General features: G+C 49.9%; 1 protein-coding gene across 4 annotated transcripts in view; it reads right to left on the bottom strand.

The window, feature by feature from the left end:
- The window catches only part of ELMO2 (engulfment and cell motility 2), a 39124-nt gene extending 27263 nt beyond the window's left edge, over positions 1–11861 (bottom strand). The window contains exons 1-3 of one of the 4 annotated variants that reach the window (XM_007446922.1): positions 11778–11861; positions 584–682; positions 206–246 (exon numbers count right to left, since the gene is read on the bottom strand). In XM_007446922.1, coding sequence (XP_007446984.1) covers positions 206–246; positions 584–661 — 119 coding nt within the window. In that variant the 5' untranslated portion in view covers positions 662–682; positions 11778–11861. Of the gene's footprint in view, positions 1–205; positions 247–583; positions 704–11777 lie in introns of those variants that run through there. The other 3 variants (XM_007446921.1, XM_007446924.1, XM_007446923.1) reach the window with 3 other exon arrangements.
- Between the last annotated feature and the right edge of the window lie 3158 nt (positions 11862–15019).

Here is a 15019-nt window from a genome sequence, read left to right on the forward strand (position 1 = left end):
TGGGCTTAAAGGAAAAACTAAAGATTGACAGGTCTTAGGGACATCCCCACCAGCTATACTTTCTTTGTAAGACAACGATCCACAAAAGCCCCGGACTGGGGACCCGACTAACTCCAGATCCTCGGGCAGAATTCCTTTCAAGGTCTGGCAATGCTCCTCTGTTTTTAGCCTGTCACCGTCCAAAACAGGGGCAGTTTCAACTTACCCATCACAAACTTCCTTGATGATGGACGCCAGGGGCCGTTTCTGAGAGAGAGAGAGAGAGAGAGAGAGAGAGAGAGAGAGAGGGAGATATCCTTCACCAGGAGCCACAGCCTGCTAGTACCAAGGTCCTGATGAGAGGGTCAGCCAGGCAGTGTCATCCTGGGGCCTGAGCACAGACTTCTTCTCTGAGAGCTTTTCTCAAAGAGGAAGCCTCTCCCAGGCCATGGTGACCAGCCTTCCACAGGGTGGGACAGGGCTTGGCTTTCCTGTTGCTGGTCTTACTCCTAATTGCCAGTGGTCCCCGCCCCTAAAGACATCCCAGCCGCGCACTCCCTGGGTCCTTTCCCTTGCATCGCCGCTGCTCCCTTCCAGAGCTTACCTGGTCGATTTCGAGGAGCTGAGCGTTAGCACCTGGCCACTCGATGGCCACTTTGACGATGTCTGATGGTGGTGGCATCGTTCCCAACGGGCCCTGCTTCTCCAAGACACACAGACACAGCTGCCTGGGGAAAAGAATCAGAAAAAAGGAAAAAGTCAGAGTTTGCCTTCATTTTTCACTCTTGTTATACATTTTGGAAAATCAGAAGACAGAGAGTGTCCAAAGAAACATGTAGAACTCCTTGGTTTGAATTCTTCTAGATCATGCCACAACCTTTCCTTGGACATTTTGTCTCTTTAGATTAAATCAGCAAGTAGAAAAGGCACAAACCTATCTATCAACTGCAGATAAGCCAGCCGCAAGATCTGCCACCGTGACACTTCAGGTGAAGGGCCAGGAGGACCCCGGAGTAGAGGAGAATATTTACTGCAAAGGCCTGTCCTGGGACCTTGAGAGGGAGAAGCTTATGCCCTGAGACTGATAAGAACAGACACAGCCTTTTCTTGGCTGAGCAGTTAGCTGAAGCAGCCAGCCTGCTCTGCTCTGCAGTCATCCCAGGAAGATTCCAGAGTCAGCAGGGCCTGGCCACATGCTCTGTTGCTTCCTCCCTACTTATTGCTGCCACTCCTCCCCCCGCAAAGGGACACAACGCGGAGCCTCCACCGTGTGGGATGACACAGACTTCAGAAAATGGAGAAGAGAAGCGGGACAGGAAATGCTATTTTAGTCCCAACTGCCAAAGGCAAGGGCTGCTGAGAGCACAAGTATAGGGAGGTGAGGACCCTCATACAAAGGCCCAACTATTGGAGGACAAGGCTTCAGAAGTACTTCTGACCCACTGCTCTCCAAAATAAAGGAAAAGAAATCATTTTGAACAAGTCTGGAAGATGGGCCCACGTGACTGGTATCCTAGGCAACTCTGTGAGCTTAGTGGTGTTCCAGGCAGTAGCTAACACATTCTCTCTCCAAGGTCTGATGAGGGGAAGTCACCCCGCTGATGGATTATTTCAATGTGTGTTTACACTCCATGCCTGCAGCTTCAGGAGAGGCCTCTCTCTTCACGAAAGAGGCCTTTCTCCTGCACCCCGAGGTTTAGCCACTTGCCCACAATCCACGCCTCACTAATGGAGACCGCCCGCCTCTCCTGGAACATGCGGCATAGCTGTGCTGAGCTGGTATTTGTGGAGGCCATCAGTTTTTCAGCCCAAACACAGCTGTTATTTCTCACAGCCTTGTAAGTACTAACCTCTTTGGTGACAGGGGTAGAAGTCCCTTCCCCTACAAACCCACAGGTCTCAGAAAGAGGGAAGCTTTCCCGGCCATTTCCTGACCAGGATGGGGTGCTTCAGAAGTCGACTGTCAAAAATACCAGCACTTCCAGAACATGGCAGCACAGAAGAGATGGTTTTCAATGTGCCATCACTTATTCTGCTGAGTCCTCCCAGTAGCCTTATGAAGTAGGCAGCACAGGATTACCTCCATGTGAAGACAACAAAACTGAAACTCAGTGTGGTTAAGGTGCCCAATTCACCCAGCTTACAAGCAGTGAAGGTGACAGAACATGGAGTTGACTTTGGCCAGTGCTACCCACCCCCAACCCACCCCCACCTCCGGCTGAGCTAGCCTGAATTTCTGCTCACTGCAACTAAATCAAGCCCAAAGGTGAAGTGGGCCGGTCTCACGGCCCTGAGAGCTTCCACAGCTTCTGTGGCTCCAGGTAGAATTTCTCATGTGTAACTTTTATGTGCCAAGACACACGACAAACCTCTGAAAAGAAACAGGCCCACCAGAAGAAGTCCTGATTGAGATGCTCTGCTCCAGTGCCACAGCAAAGCAGGGGTGGTACGGTGAACCTCGGATGCCTAGGGCAGGAGTCCCTATCCTTATCTAAATCTGCCATAATTAGGAGGTATGACTGTACAGTTGTGAGATCGTTTTTTCTGACTGAGATACAATCTACAAATAATAAAATGCAGAGCTTATGTGTATATATGTGTGTATGTGTATATATATAAATATATATACAAAATAGAAATACACATACCGTCCTGTCACCACCACCCAAAACAAGACACCGAACATTGTCACACCCCCAGAATTCCCTCCTACCTCCTTCCAGTCAACCCCGCACCTGCCAGCCCTCCAAGAGGCAACCTGTTTCTGATTTCCAACACCATGGATTTGTTCTGCCTGCTTTTGTGCTTCATATATGTGGAAATGCACAATACGGCCTTTAAGACCATTTGTTATTTAGTTTAGTTTCTTCTTCTTCATAAAATAAGTAGGCAGTGTAGGTGCAAGAGGAAGAGCGCTGGGCTGGGACGATTCTTCCTGCTGCAGCAGCTGGACTCAGAGCCAGAGGACTCAGGACCTAGTCACAGCTCCAACACTGAGTGTCCCAGTGATGTACACATGTCCCTCTCCAAAAGAAGTTACACCCTTATTTCAGTGGTGCTGCTAAGAAACAAATCATATTTTTTGGAACTCCTTTCTGTTTGTTTTTGTTTGTTTGTTTGTTTCTGTTTTTCTTCTGTGCGTGGCATGTGGGATCTTAGTTCCCTGACCAGGGATTGAACCCGCGTCCCCGGCATTGGAAGAGCGAGTGGAAGTAGAGGGAGTCTTAACCACAGGACTGCCAGGGAAGTCCCTGGAACTCCTTTCTGGATACTGTCTTTGGAGATAAACAAAGCTAAAGTTCATTATTTTACAGTTCCACTTTACTGTGACACCACATGGCATTTCCTAGGTTGCTTATCTCTCTTTTTAAAAATATTTATTTATTTTCCTTATTTTTTTTGGCTGTATCAGGTCTTAGTTGCAGCACACAGGTATTTTCGTTAGGGTGTGCAGTCTGCTCGGCTTTCTCTCCAGTTGTGGCACACGGGCTCCAGGGCGTGTGGGCTCTGTAGTTTGCGGCATGCGGGCTCTCTCGTTGAGGCACATGAGCTCAGTAGTTGTGGCACACAGGCTTAGTTGCCCCACAGCATGTGGGATCTTAGCTCCCCAACCAGGGATCGAACCCACGTCCCCTGCATTGGAAGGCAGATTCTTTACCACTGGATCACCAGGGAAGTCCTTATCTCTTTCTTTATTAAAGTCAGCCCTGAGTGATTCTTGTATGTTCCAAAAATTCATATCCATTTTAAAGCACGGGGATTTGCAACCACCAGGACTATTCCAGAGATATTAAAAGCCCCCATGCTCAGCGACTTTGCCCTTTCCCAATGTGCCCAGGCAGCCCGTGTGTCCTGGCACTCTCCCCACCCATGCCACAGCCAACAGGACCGAGGTGAACACTCAACCTTAGCTGGACTAATCCAGTTCTCTCTCTTGAGCTTAAAGACACAGACTAAAGGAGATGGATGACAATGGGCCCTGGAGCAGAAAAGTCACAGTCAGCCTCAGAGCAGGTACCGCGGCAGGCCAAAGATACCAAGAAGCAAAAACCAAGAGCCTTGCAGAGGAAGCTATTCAGCAAGAAGAATCCAGAAATGTGTGGATGAGTGGAGGCCAGAAACCAGAAACCACAAAGTCCCAGAAAGAGGTGGAAAACGCCTGTGTCTGAAGACTTTCCAGAGTCCATGGCTACACCTCCTACAATTGGGGTACCTGAAGTTCCCCCGTTTCCTGCCAATAAAACTCCTTTCAATTAAACTAGCCTGCGTTTCTACTCATTGCAATTAAAAAGCCTAAGCCTAAGGGTGACCCCCCAGCTTTGAAGGAGCTCTAAATGGAGGGCTGAAGAGACAGCAGCCTAACAGGCACAAGATGATGGCACTGAGCAGGTCCTTGATTAACACTGGCTGAAATAATGAAGAGCAAAACCCACTTAGATAAGTCTGGTTTGTTTAAAACAGTTCAGTTTTGTGGTGACTTTATGGCAAGTCATCCTGTATGTAACAGTAATGTGCAGACAGCCTCTTTACATTTGATCACACGTCTGCAGCATTATTACCGCTGATGCTCACCCGAACCCTGGAAGTCATCCCATTGTAGATGAGGCAACTGAAGTTCACATGGGATGAGAAACGGATCTTCCACATGCCTCCTTCCCACCTCTTCCCCACAAAAAAGAAAGAAAGAAATCACATCAGAACTGGGTCTCAGGACTGGGCATTAGGACTTCAAAGTTGGCTCTCTTCCCTCTACATAATACTTCCTCTGCTGAGGATGATGACATTAGGTAACATTTACACAGTGCTAGGACACTGTTCTAAGGGCTTTACACATATTAATTCATTTAAACCACACAGCAGCCCTGTGTGATGTATCATCCCAGTTTTATAGACAAGAAATAGAGGGACTTCCCTGGTGGCACAGTGGTTAAGAATCTGCCTGCCAATGCAGGGTACGTGGGTTCGATCCCTGGCCCAGGAAGATCCCACATGCCGTGGAGCAACTAAGCCCGTGCACCACAACTACTGAGCCTGCGCCCTAGAGCCCGCGAGCCGCAACTACTAAGCCCGCGTGCCACAACTACTGAAGCCCGCGTGCCTAGAGCCTGTGCTCCGCAACAAGCCACCGCAATGAGAAGCCCGCGCACCGCAACGAAGAGTAGCCCCCGCTCGCCGCAACTAGAGAAAGCCCGTGCGCAGCAACAAAGACCCAACACAGCCATAAATAAATACATAAAATTTTAAAAAGAAATAGAGGCGCAGAAAAATTAAGTACTGTGCTCAGTGTCACACAGCTAGTAGGCGGCATGGCCAGAATCTGACCCCAGCCAGTCTGGCTGTTTAAAAGCCACGTGAAAGCAGGTGGCACGGTTCCCACAGCAGGCGCTCAGTGGAGGCTCTGGGTTCCCTGGACCTGAAGATGAAGCACACCGGGGCTCAGAGACCAACGACAAGAGCTCACCATTGTGACAGACAACAGAGCCCACTGTCTAAAGAAGGTGACCCCCACCGCCCTGTGCGGTGCTCAGCCCTTCACAGTCTAGCCAGACCTTCCTGAACTACTTGCTGTTTCTACGAGGCAGGCCATGTTCCTCCTCCTCCTCTGTGTCTTTGCATTTTTTTCCTTCCTTCGACTGTCAGGAGAGCTCATATTCAAGCTTCAGAGCCCCGCTCAGATGTCACTTCCTCTCTGTACCGGTCTGAGTTCCTCACGCCACCCCTGCTTCTCTAGCAAAGTGAAAAAGGACAGGCCCGTGTTCTCGTGGCATTCTGTCCACAGCTCTGTGACGGCTCCTGTCCCATCCCATTATAATTTTATATTCCCACAGCTCTCTCCTCCCCCGGGGCAAGGCCAACCCTGCAGCTTCATTGGCTGGCACAGCGCCTGGCACACAGTTATGGTTCCATGAGCATCTGCTCAAATCCAACAGCTCTGACTTCCTCAACTCCTACAAACCAGGGCCGGCTCCACACGGCAGTGGACGGGCAGGAAGCACTCTGGTTGTGTGTTCCCTCCTCGACCCACCACCTTCCAACTCCACAGCATTTTCACTGTTTTCACATCTAACATTAGGACATGTCTCACTGGAAAATCAGATTTAGCACCCCTGACTCTAGTTAAAAGATGGGGGAAACATCCCTCCACTTTTCTCCCTATGGAAACGTCAGGAGATAGGAGACTAGAAGAATAATATTCTCCAGGTAACAGTCCCCAGATAAAGGATCTCCTTGTGGGGAGCCCTTTCAGCTCTCATTTGCTCACTCTTTTCGTTTTCACTTTAGAAAGGAAGTGGAAATTAGGTCGCAGCAATTCAGTAACATTGCAAAATTCTCAGGGTTATAAATAGCCTCTTGCTCTACCATTCAGCATCACCATAGAGTTCAGGAGCAAACAGCCAAGATGGAGGGAGTGGTGGTTCCACATCCAGGCCCAGAAGGCAAAGAACTAATCAACCCCTTCTGATTAAACGACTCTGCATCCCACCCTCCCACCCCCTTTCAAGTATTACAGATATAAAGATGATTGGGAAAGCTCTAAATGTCACCAAACAGGAGAGGCACACACTGATCTGGGGAAGATAATTCTACTCTAAGGCAGGAAAATGAAAGCCCAGGTTTTCAAAGGCAAAGTCGTGGAAACAAGAGAAAAACAGGACCTTCCGTGTCTCCAATGAGTGTTCTTTAAGTGGCTTCTGGAAGGTGTGCTTATAAAATCAGCACAGTTACAAACGGCCCCACAAAGCTCCATCAATCAATCACCCCTGCAGGGACGGCTCCAGAGAGATGGATTCTGAGAGCCCAGCAGAAAGGAAGTGAAAGACAATCCCTCCCCATTAGTAAGGAATTCAGATGGAGGAAGGCCAGAAGGTTCCAGCTCCGCACTCTCCCCCCACTCATTCCTTTAAGGATAAGGATTGACCGGTGCTTTTGTTCTGCTCTTTTGCTTTTGATTCGGTGGGGGAGGCATGGGTGACTTTGGTTTATGTTTCCTGCAAGAGAAAGCACCGCTCCAGGAAGGCAACCAGAGGTCACACCCTCTTTCTAATCAAGAGCACAATCTCAACAGAGGCTTCTCCCTCTGAAATCTTCTGCAGTGAGAAGTGACTTAACTTCCCTTAGTTCGGACCCCTGAATGAGGGTGAGACTCTGAGGTACAGGGAGGGAAACTGGGTTCGAAGATTCACGTACTGACATTTACTGCTAGAAACGCCGAGAAGGACCATCATACCAATGGCAGCTGAGATTTCTCCCTTCTGCTGATATTTGTTGGACACAAGACTCACCCAAACACGTAGTTAAAAGCCACTAACTTAGAGCCACAGTGCAGTGAGGAAGGGCGTGGGAACAGGGTAACACCTACCCTAAGAAGCACTCAGCTCTCCTCTTCGGCTTAGAAACCTTCTGCAAGGTCCCTACCCTTGCAGAACTGAGCTTAGACTCCGCAGGACAGCACCCAGCTCCTTCTAGGCCCACCATGGCCTTCAGACCGCCCTCGCAGATACTCCGAATGTCACAGCAGACCACCTTACTCCCCCAAACATCAGGCTCTTCTAAGTCTTACTGGGGCCTCTGCAATTACTCCCTCCACCTGGTCCAGCTGCCAAACTTCTACTCGAGCTTCAAGGCCCAGTTCAGTCACTCTTCTGTGTGGCCTTCCTGGTCCTCTCCCCTCAGACAAAATGAACTGTGCCCTCATCTGCCCTCCCGTCTTTTACACACACCGTCACAATCCCACTGATTCATAACTCTCTATGTGCAGCCTCTCCTCGTGCTATTCAGAGTGTGATCTGCACTCCAGCACCACCGATGTTGCCTGGGAGCCTGTAACACAGAATCACCCACTCCAGCCTAGACCCCCTGAGTCAGAACCTGCCTTCAAACAAGATCCCCAGGTGCAGACTCTACACCAGTGGGTCTCAGCTCTGGCTGTGCCTCATCCGTGCCCAACCCAGGTCACTGCAAACCACCCCCCTACCCCACACCCCCAGGTGATTCTAATGGGAAGCCAGGGCTGGGAGCCACAGCTCAGGAGCTGCTAGCTGAGGGCAGGGACTCATCAAGTCCACGTCTACTCCCCTGCCCACCGTGCCTGGCACACAGCTGTGCCCACAGAATTCCACACCAAAAATACCCTCCAGGATGCCCCTAGACCTGACCGCCTCTAAAAGAGAACAAAAACTCTAATGACAGAGGACCAGCCACTGCCTAGAACTCCACAAAGCCCTACAGTCATCGAGATGGGCGTAGAAGAGGGTCTGTGTTTCCAGCCCACTTGCCTCAGTTTCTGGAACTGAAACAGAAACTGAAGTGGAAAACACAGATGAACCAGAAGGACTGTCTGCCTTCACGGGACCGCGGCTGCCGCGGGAGGGCAGAGCCTGTGTGGGGACGGGGTGCGCGGGGCTGAGAAGCCCTGGGTTATGACTGAAACCCCGGGCTGGGGGCCCGACTCCTTCTATGCTGACCCCAACCACACAGCATTGTTCTCACTGCAAAATCAGGCCAAGCCTCTCATTTTACAAATAAGGGAACTGAGGTCCAGAGAAGCTGGCAAGGTCGCACCAGCAGTCAGGAACCAAAGAAGGCCTCGGCGCTCCCTTCTGGGTTAGTCCTGCCCCTACAGCACAGGAGACCTGACTGCCCAGCTCTGCCATGAGCACAAGCCTCTTTGGATTTCAGGTCTTGATATGCATGAGGAGGTCGGACGAGACCTTTGTGAGGTCTCATCCAACCTTGACCTTCTAGAGAGGCAGAGTAACTTAACAAGGTAAGCAGCTTGTGTTCTGGAGTGGAACAGACCTAGGTTTGGATCCCAGTTCTAAGAATTTCCTTATCTGTTAAATGGGGATTTGAATCAACCCTACTCCATAAAGTTGCTGTGAACATGGGGTGGGATAATATACGTAAATCATTTAAGCATAATACCTGACACAGAATAAGCAGAATTCCAACAGTGTGAACTTGAAGTTGCAAAAGCACTGTAACCATGTTTCCCTGGCATAAAAAAGCCCCACCTGCCAGGCTTTAGTATACTGACAGAATGAGAGAACATATGTGAAGGCAATCGGGGAGGAAAATCAATATAAAATTATTATTATTATTATTTTTTCTCCTAGCAGAAGAACCTTGGAGAGCTTCAGTCAGTTCCAGAGCAGTGGCCTATACAATGCCTGGCACATAACAGGTGCTCAACAAATCTTTTCTAGCGACTCAATTAAAACCAGTATATCTAATGGGTTTACAAACCCTGGCTGCTTAAGCAGCCAGACAGGTAAGTAAACATGCCAAGCAGCATCTATGTGGGAACTGCAGCAAACTACAAAGTACCCCCCTACCCCTGCAGAGGAATCCAAATCCACACTTGGAAACACATTACCCAGCGTGGCCTAGACAGCCACTGCAGCCTCTGCACACCACTGTTTCTGGTTCTTCATTACACCGCCCGGTGTCCTGCACCTCATCTAATCATTCTGTGGTCTAGTCTTGTCTTTCCAAGCACCCAGTAGGCATCCTGAAGATGAGGGCTGTGATCTATACTCCCCAGTCACCCTAAATGGCCTAGAACAGTGCTGGCCTCACGGGAGTGGGGATCTCAACTCAGTGAGCGACCGTTGAACTGAACAGCCAGACTGTTAACTCAGGCCCTGTACAAGATGCTGCGGTCTGGGTACATTTTTCTACCCAGGTCCTGGGACCAGGCTGAGTTGGTGCTGAATGTGCTGAGCTCCAGTGACTGGATCAAGCAGCACTCGTCTTGCAGGTTTTTTCTTCAACTGCATCAAATCCACTTGTTCCTGAGCCACCGAGGCAGGCGGTACTGATGCACCCAGACACACTGTCTCTTCATGGATGAAACCGAATATGCATATACCCACAGGTGCCATTGTTTTCTAGAAGTTTAGCCCCCACTTCCTGCACCCCCAAACTCCCCTGGCACCTCCTCGAGGCAGCATAGGGTACAGAAGGACCAAACTCCAGATGGTCCTCACCTTGCCTCCTCCCCTCACAAAGTTTAGGATGATTGCTGGCAGGCAACATAACTTCTAGGAGCTTCATTATGTTTACTAGTAAAATGCAGACAACAATAATTATCTCAAAAGGTTAAAGGCAATTAAATGCCACAGGTATGTAAAGCTTCTAGCACTGCTCACCCCTACGTGTGGCTATTGAGCACTTGTAATGTGTTTACCATGAGCTGAGATGGGCTCTAAGTGTAGAACACAGGCCAGATTTCAAAGGCTTAGTACACACACAGAAATGTGAAATATTAATAATATTTTTAACATTGAGTATATGTCAAAATAATATCATTCTGGAATCTATTAGATTAAGTAAAATATATTACAAAAAGTAATGTCGCTTGTTTCTTTTTGCTTTTTTAATGTGGCTACTAAAAATTCTGTAACTACATATATTGCATTATCTTTCCATTGGACAGCATTATTCTAGCACAGAGCCTGGCACAGTTTTTGTGTAGGACATCAGAGACGACTCACACCTTGTTCCTCCTGCCAGAGCCAAGTCTTCCATTCATTTAGTACATATTTACAGTGCCTGGCTCTGGGCAAGATGCTGGAGATACAAGGAGCAAAAGCAGACACTATCTTTTTCCTTGTGGACCTTATTATCTGGTGGGAACAGACAGACATGAATATTTTCATAAATAAATGTAAAACTGCAGCTCTTCAAGTGTTGTGAAGAACTACAGAGGGTGATGAAAGTAGGGAATTCACTGGGTGGGGGAAATCGAGGACCAGGGACTCCTCCTGGGGAAGTGATACTTGAGTGGAGATTTGAAAGATAAAGGGGAGTTGACAGGAATAAGCCAGGCGGGGAAGATAAGCCCAGGGAGCAGGAAGGCTGAGGGTGAAGACCCTGAGTTGGGCCAGGGCTTGGTATGTAGAAGGAACACGGAAAGACCAGTGTGACAAGAGAATTGGGCAAGAGGGGTTAGTAGACTGAGACTAGGGAGGAGAGGTCGGTGGGATTCCATCCCCAGGGCTTGGGTGAGGATCTGGGGCTGGCCCTGCAGGAGGTGGAAGCCAGCCAGTTACAAGCAACCGAGCGTCCGGATCTGATCTGTATGTTGAAAAGATCCTTCTGATCACGGTGCGAAGCCCGCTGGGGAGCGGCGCAAGTGCCTGTGTGCAGATCGGTTATGGACACTGCATCAAACCAGGTAAGAGGCGAGAGAGGCCTGAACTGAGGGGGAAGCGGCGGAGATGCAAGTAGACGGTCTGGGGGGTCACTGAGCCGGCCGGATCGACGGGGCGGGGTGATGAGCAGTGTCTGTGTGTGTAGGAGGGGGTGGCGATGTCAAAGGAGACTCCGAGGCTTCGGATGGGTGCCACCCAGCCCCAAACACTCTTTGGGCTCCTATCGAAACCTCTCCCATCTGGTCCCTCTCCCGTTCCCTCCCTCCCCGCACCGTCTCGTCTCGCCCCCGGGTTTCATCCTCCCACCCTCCTCCTCCCCTACCCCGCGACCCCTACCCGGCCCAGCCCCCGCTCCTCTAGGCCTGGTCCGCCCTCTTCCCCACTCGTCGTCGACCCTTCTGGGTCGGGGACCCAGTGACCCTCTGGCCCGGCTGACCCACTTGGGCCGCAACCCCTCAGGGGCTTGTCGAACCTGCGCGGTGCATCCCAGGCCGGCCCTCTCCAGCCCCCCAGGCGCCTGGGCAGAAGCAGGCCGCAGCCCTCCGCCTACTTCGAGGCCCGGCCTCTCCGCCCTGCGTCCCTCGGGCCAGGGCCCTCCCCGCGGCCTGGCGCGCCCCGACCCCCGGCGCGTCCCACACTCACCAGGGAGCCGACCTAGGCCCAGCTCCCGCGCCCAGGTCTCCCAGCCGCCGCTCCACTAGCCTCCGCCGACCCCGCCTTCTCGGGGCCCCGCCCCACGCAGGCCGACCCGGGCTCCTATTGCTCCATTTCACCGTCACGCTGGACTCTCCTCCTTCAAATGGGTTGGTTGCCTGTCACTCAAAGGAGGGCGGGACCAGCTACCGGGGCTGGGAGTGAGGAGCCGCCGGTCCCCGCCCTGCTAGCGGAGGCCTCTTAAAGACACAGGCTGTCTCCCCCGCCGCGGGCTATGGGTTTTGGAAGAATGGGATTTCTCAGCAAACGCAAGAGGCTGCATTTCTTTCCCCCCATCCCCCCATCGCTCCCCGAAACTTTTCTTTTGGCACAGTCCGTGTTCCTTGTGATAAATCAGAGGTTTTGAGGGCTCAGATGTCCTTTGGTGGCACTCAGCCCGGTGCCCAGCACGCATGTAACGCACTCAACAGTGGGATAACTGTGGTTTGGAGAACTGAGTGGGAGGTGACAGTCGTGTCAGAGGCTTTGAGCAGCCGTGGCTGCTCACCACCGAGCCGGAGCTAATTATACCGGCACCCAGGGCTGACCGTGGGCGCGGAGCAGAGGCAGAGGGGTACAGCTCAGCTGTACTGTTGGTAGGGACCCGTGGGAGGTGGTATTCGTCACTGCACCTGCAGATCGGAACAAGGCTGGGCACTGCGCCAGCGCCTCACTCGTGCCACATCCCTTTACACTCACAGCCACTCTGATGTAGGTGTTATGTGGGTCCCCTGATTGTACAACTAGTGATGGGCAGAGCAAGAGGCCAGCCCGTGCTTGTTTGATTCTAAAGTCTATGCTCTAACCATTTTGTCTCACAGATCCTTACAACCACCCCGAGGGGTGGGTATTTTGTTGTCCGTTTTATAGATGCTCAAGGGAGAGACTCAATAATGAAACTGATACTCAGCAAAGACACTAAATAACGACTGCCATTTATATAGCACTTCACAGTCTGCAAAGCATCTGAAAAGCAGTTTTACATATATTGTTTCATTTGATCCTCAAAACATCTTGGAACTGAAGATGGTATTTATTAGTCCTCTTTTACTGGTGAATACAACGATGCTCACGGAGGTTGAGGCTTAGTAATAGCTAACATCACTTCAGCCCTTGCGGAAGTCACCAGCAAACTTTCCGTAAATATCCAGATAGTGAATGCTTTTCGCTATACAGTCTCTGTCAAAACTATTCAGCTGTGCTGTTGTAGTGTGAAAGCAGCCACAGACAATGTAAACCCATGAGGGTGACTGTGTTCCAGTGCAGCTTTATTTACAAAATAAATAGGCGTTGGCCTGTGGCTGTAAGTTGCCCACCCCGAGTCTACAGTGCTTTGGTTACCAAAGCCTTTTACAGACCATTGCTTTGTGGAATCCTCACAGCAACATTGTTATTATTCATACTCTTCTTTTTAATTATTAATGAATTATTATTGTTTTTTAAAAATAAATTTATTTATTTATTTATTGGCTGCGATGGGTCTTTGTTGCTGTGTGCGGGCTTCCTCTAGCTGCGGCGAGCAGAGGCTACTCTTCGTTGTGGTGCACGGGCTTCTCATTATGGTGGCTTCTCTCGTTGTGGAGCACAGGCTTCAGTAGTTGTGGCACGCAGGATTAGCTGCTCCATGGAATGTGGGATCTTCCTGGACCAGGGCTTGAACGCGTGTCCCCTGCATTGGCAGGCGGATTCTCCACTGTGCCACCAGGGAAGCCCGAATTATTATTGTTGATGATGTTATCATCCTCATCATTTTACAAAGAAAACTCAAAGGCTTGGCAAGGTTAAGGAGTATACCTGAGGTCAACTCAGGAACTAGAACTCAGGTCCAGCTTTCCTCAATCCCAATTTCATCTTCTGACTACAAAACTGGGTTGTGTGAAGGCATGAGAGTTCCACCTTCGTCTAGCAGATCTTTTTCCTGCCCCATTGCAAGATGACAGGCCAAGTTCATTTTACCTTTCCCAGGCTCCAGGGGTAACTCCTGTAATTCCCCTCTTCGGGAACATTCTCCCACTTCTTCCTGCCTTCCCCATTTACTGCAGCCCATAAACACCTCTCCCTCCCTAAACCCCCAAGGGCTTATACCCAGCAACCTTTTATATTTTTATCACTTTTTAAAAACTTTTTCTTTTACATTGGAGTATAGTTCATTAACAATGTTGTGTTAGTTTCAGGTGTACAGCAAAGTGATTCAGTTGTACATATACATGTGTCTATTCTTTTTCAGATTCTTTTCCCATTTAGGTTGTTACATAATATTGAGCAGAATGCCCTGTGCTATACAATAAGTCCTTGCTGGTTATCTATGTTAAATATAGCAGTGTGTACATGTCAATCCCAAACTCTCTAACTCTCCACCCCCCTCTCCTGGTAACCATAAGTTCATTCTCTAGTCTGTGAGTATGTTTCCCCAGCAGCCTTTTACTACTAAGAATAGAATCTGCTGGAAAATAGGCCCCACGTGGGCAATGACTTCCGTGGAGTCTGCTAGCTGTCCACCAAAACCCCTTCTCCCAGCCTTGTGATGATGATAATGTGCTAGGGGATGATAGGATCACCAAATAGAAAGTGCTAGTGTCCCTGAATGGAGCAGAATGCTACCTGCTGACCTGGAACAATTCTAGATCGCTTCATACTCTCATGTGAAAGAGAAGTAATCCTTGTTCTTTAAGCCACTGATATTTTGGGGGGAGAGGGGGTTGAGTGAAAGCTTCCTTAAATTTTGTGCCCTGGGTATCTCATTTGCTTCACCCTAGTCCTGGCCCTGCTCAGTACACATTTATCCAAGGAATAAATCATTCACTTTAGCTTTACAATACTTTGTCTCTTCCCCCCCTGATTTGCCAGTGCAGGTTCTTTAATTGCAAGTTTTAGGAACCAACTCTGGCTAATTTTAGCAGAAAAGGAGTATATTGGCAGGCTAGTAGCTAATTCACAGAGGTGACAGGAAGCTGGAGGACTAGGCTTAGAAAAGGACAGAGCCTGGAGATGCTTTGGGCGTTTAGGTAGGCAAAATGCATTAGTTCCATACTTTTCTCCCCTTTCTTGATCAGACCTTTTTTTTTTTTTCAGTACACAGGCCTCTCACTGTTGTGGCCTCTCCCGTTGCGGAGCACAGGCTCCGGACACGCAGGCTCAGCGGCCATGGCTCACGGGCCCAGCCGCTCCGCAGCACCCGCGTCCCCTGCATC

The sequence above is a fragment of the Lipotes vexillifer genome, unplaced genomic scaffold (assembly GCF_000442215.2).
Source record: "Lipotes vexillifer unplaced genomic scaffold, Lipotes_vexillifer_v1.1 scaffold565, whole genome shotgun sequence".
In the NCBI taxonomy this organism is placed as follows: Eukaryota; Metazoa; Chordata; class Mammalia; order Artiodactyla; family Lipotidae; genus Lipotes; species Lipotes vexillifer.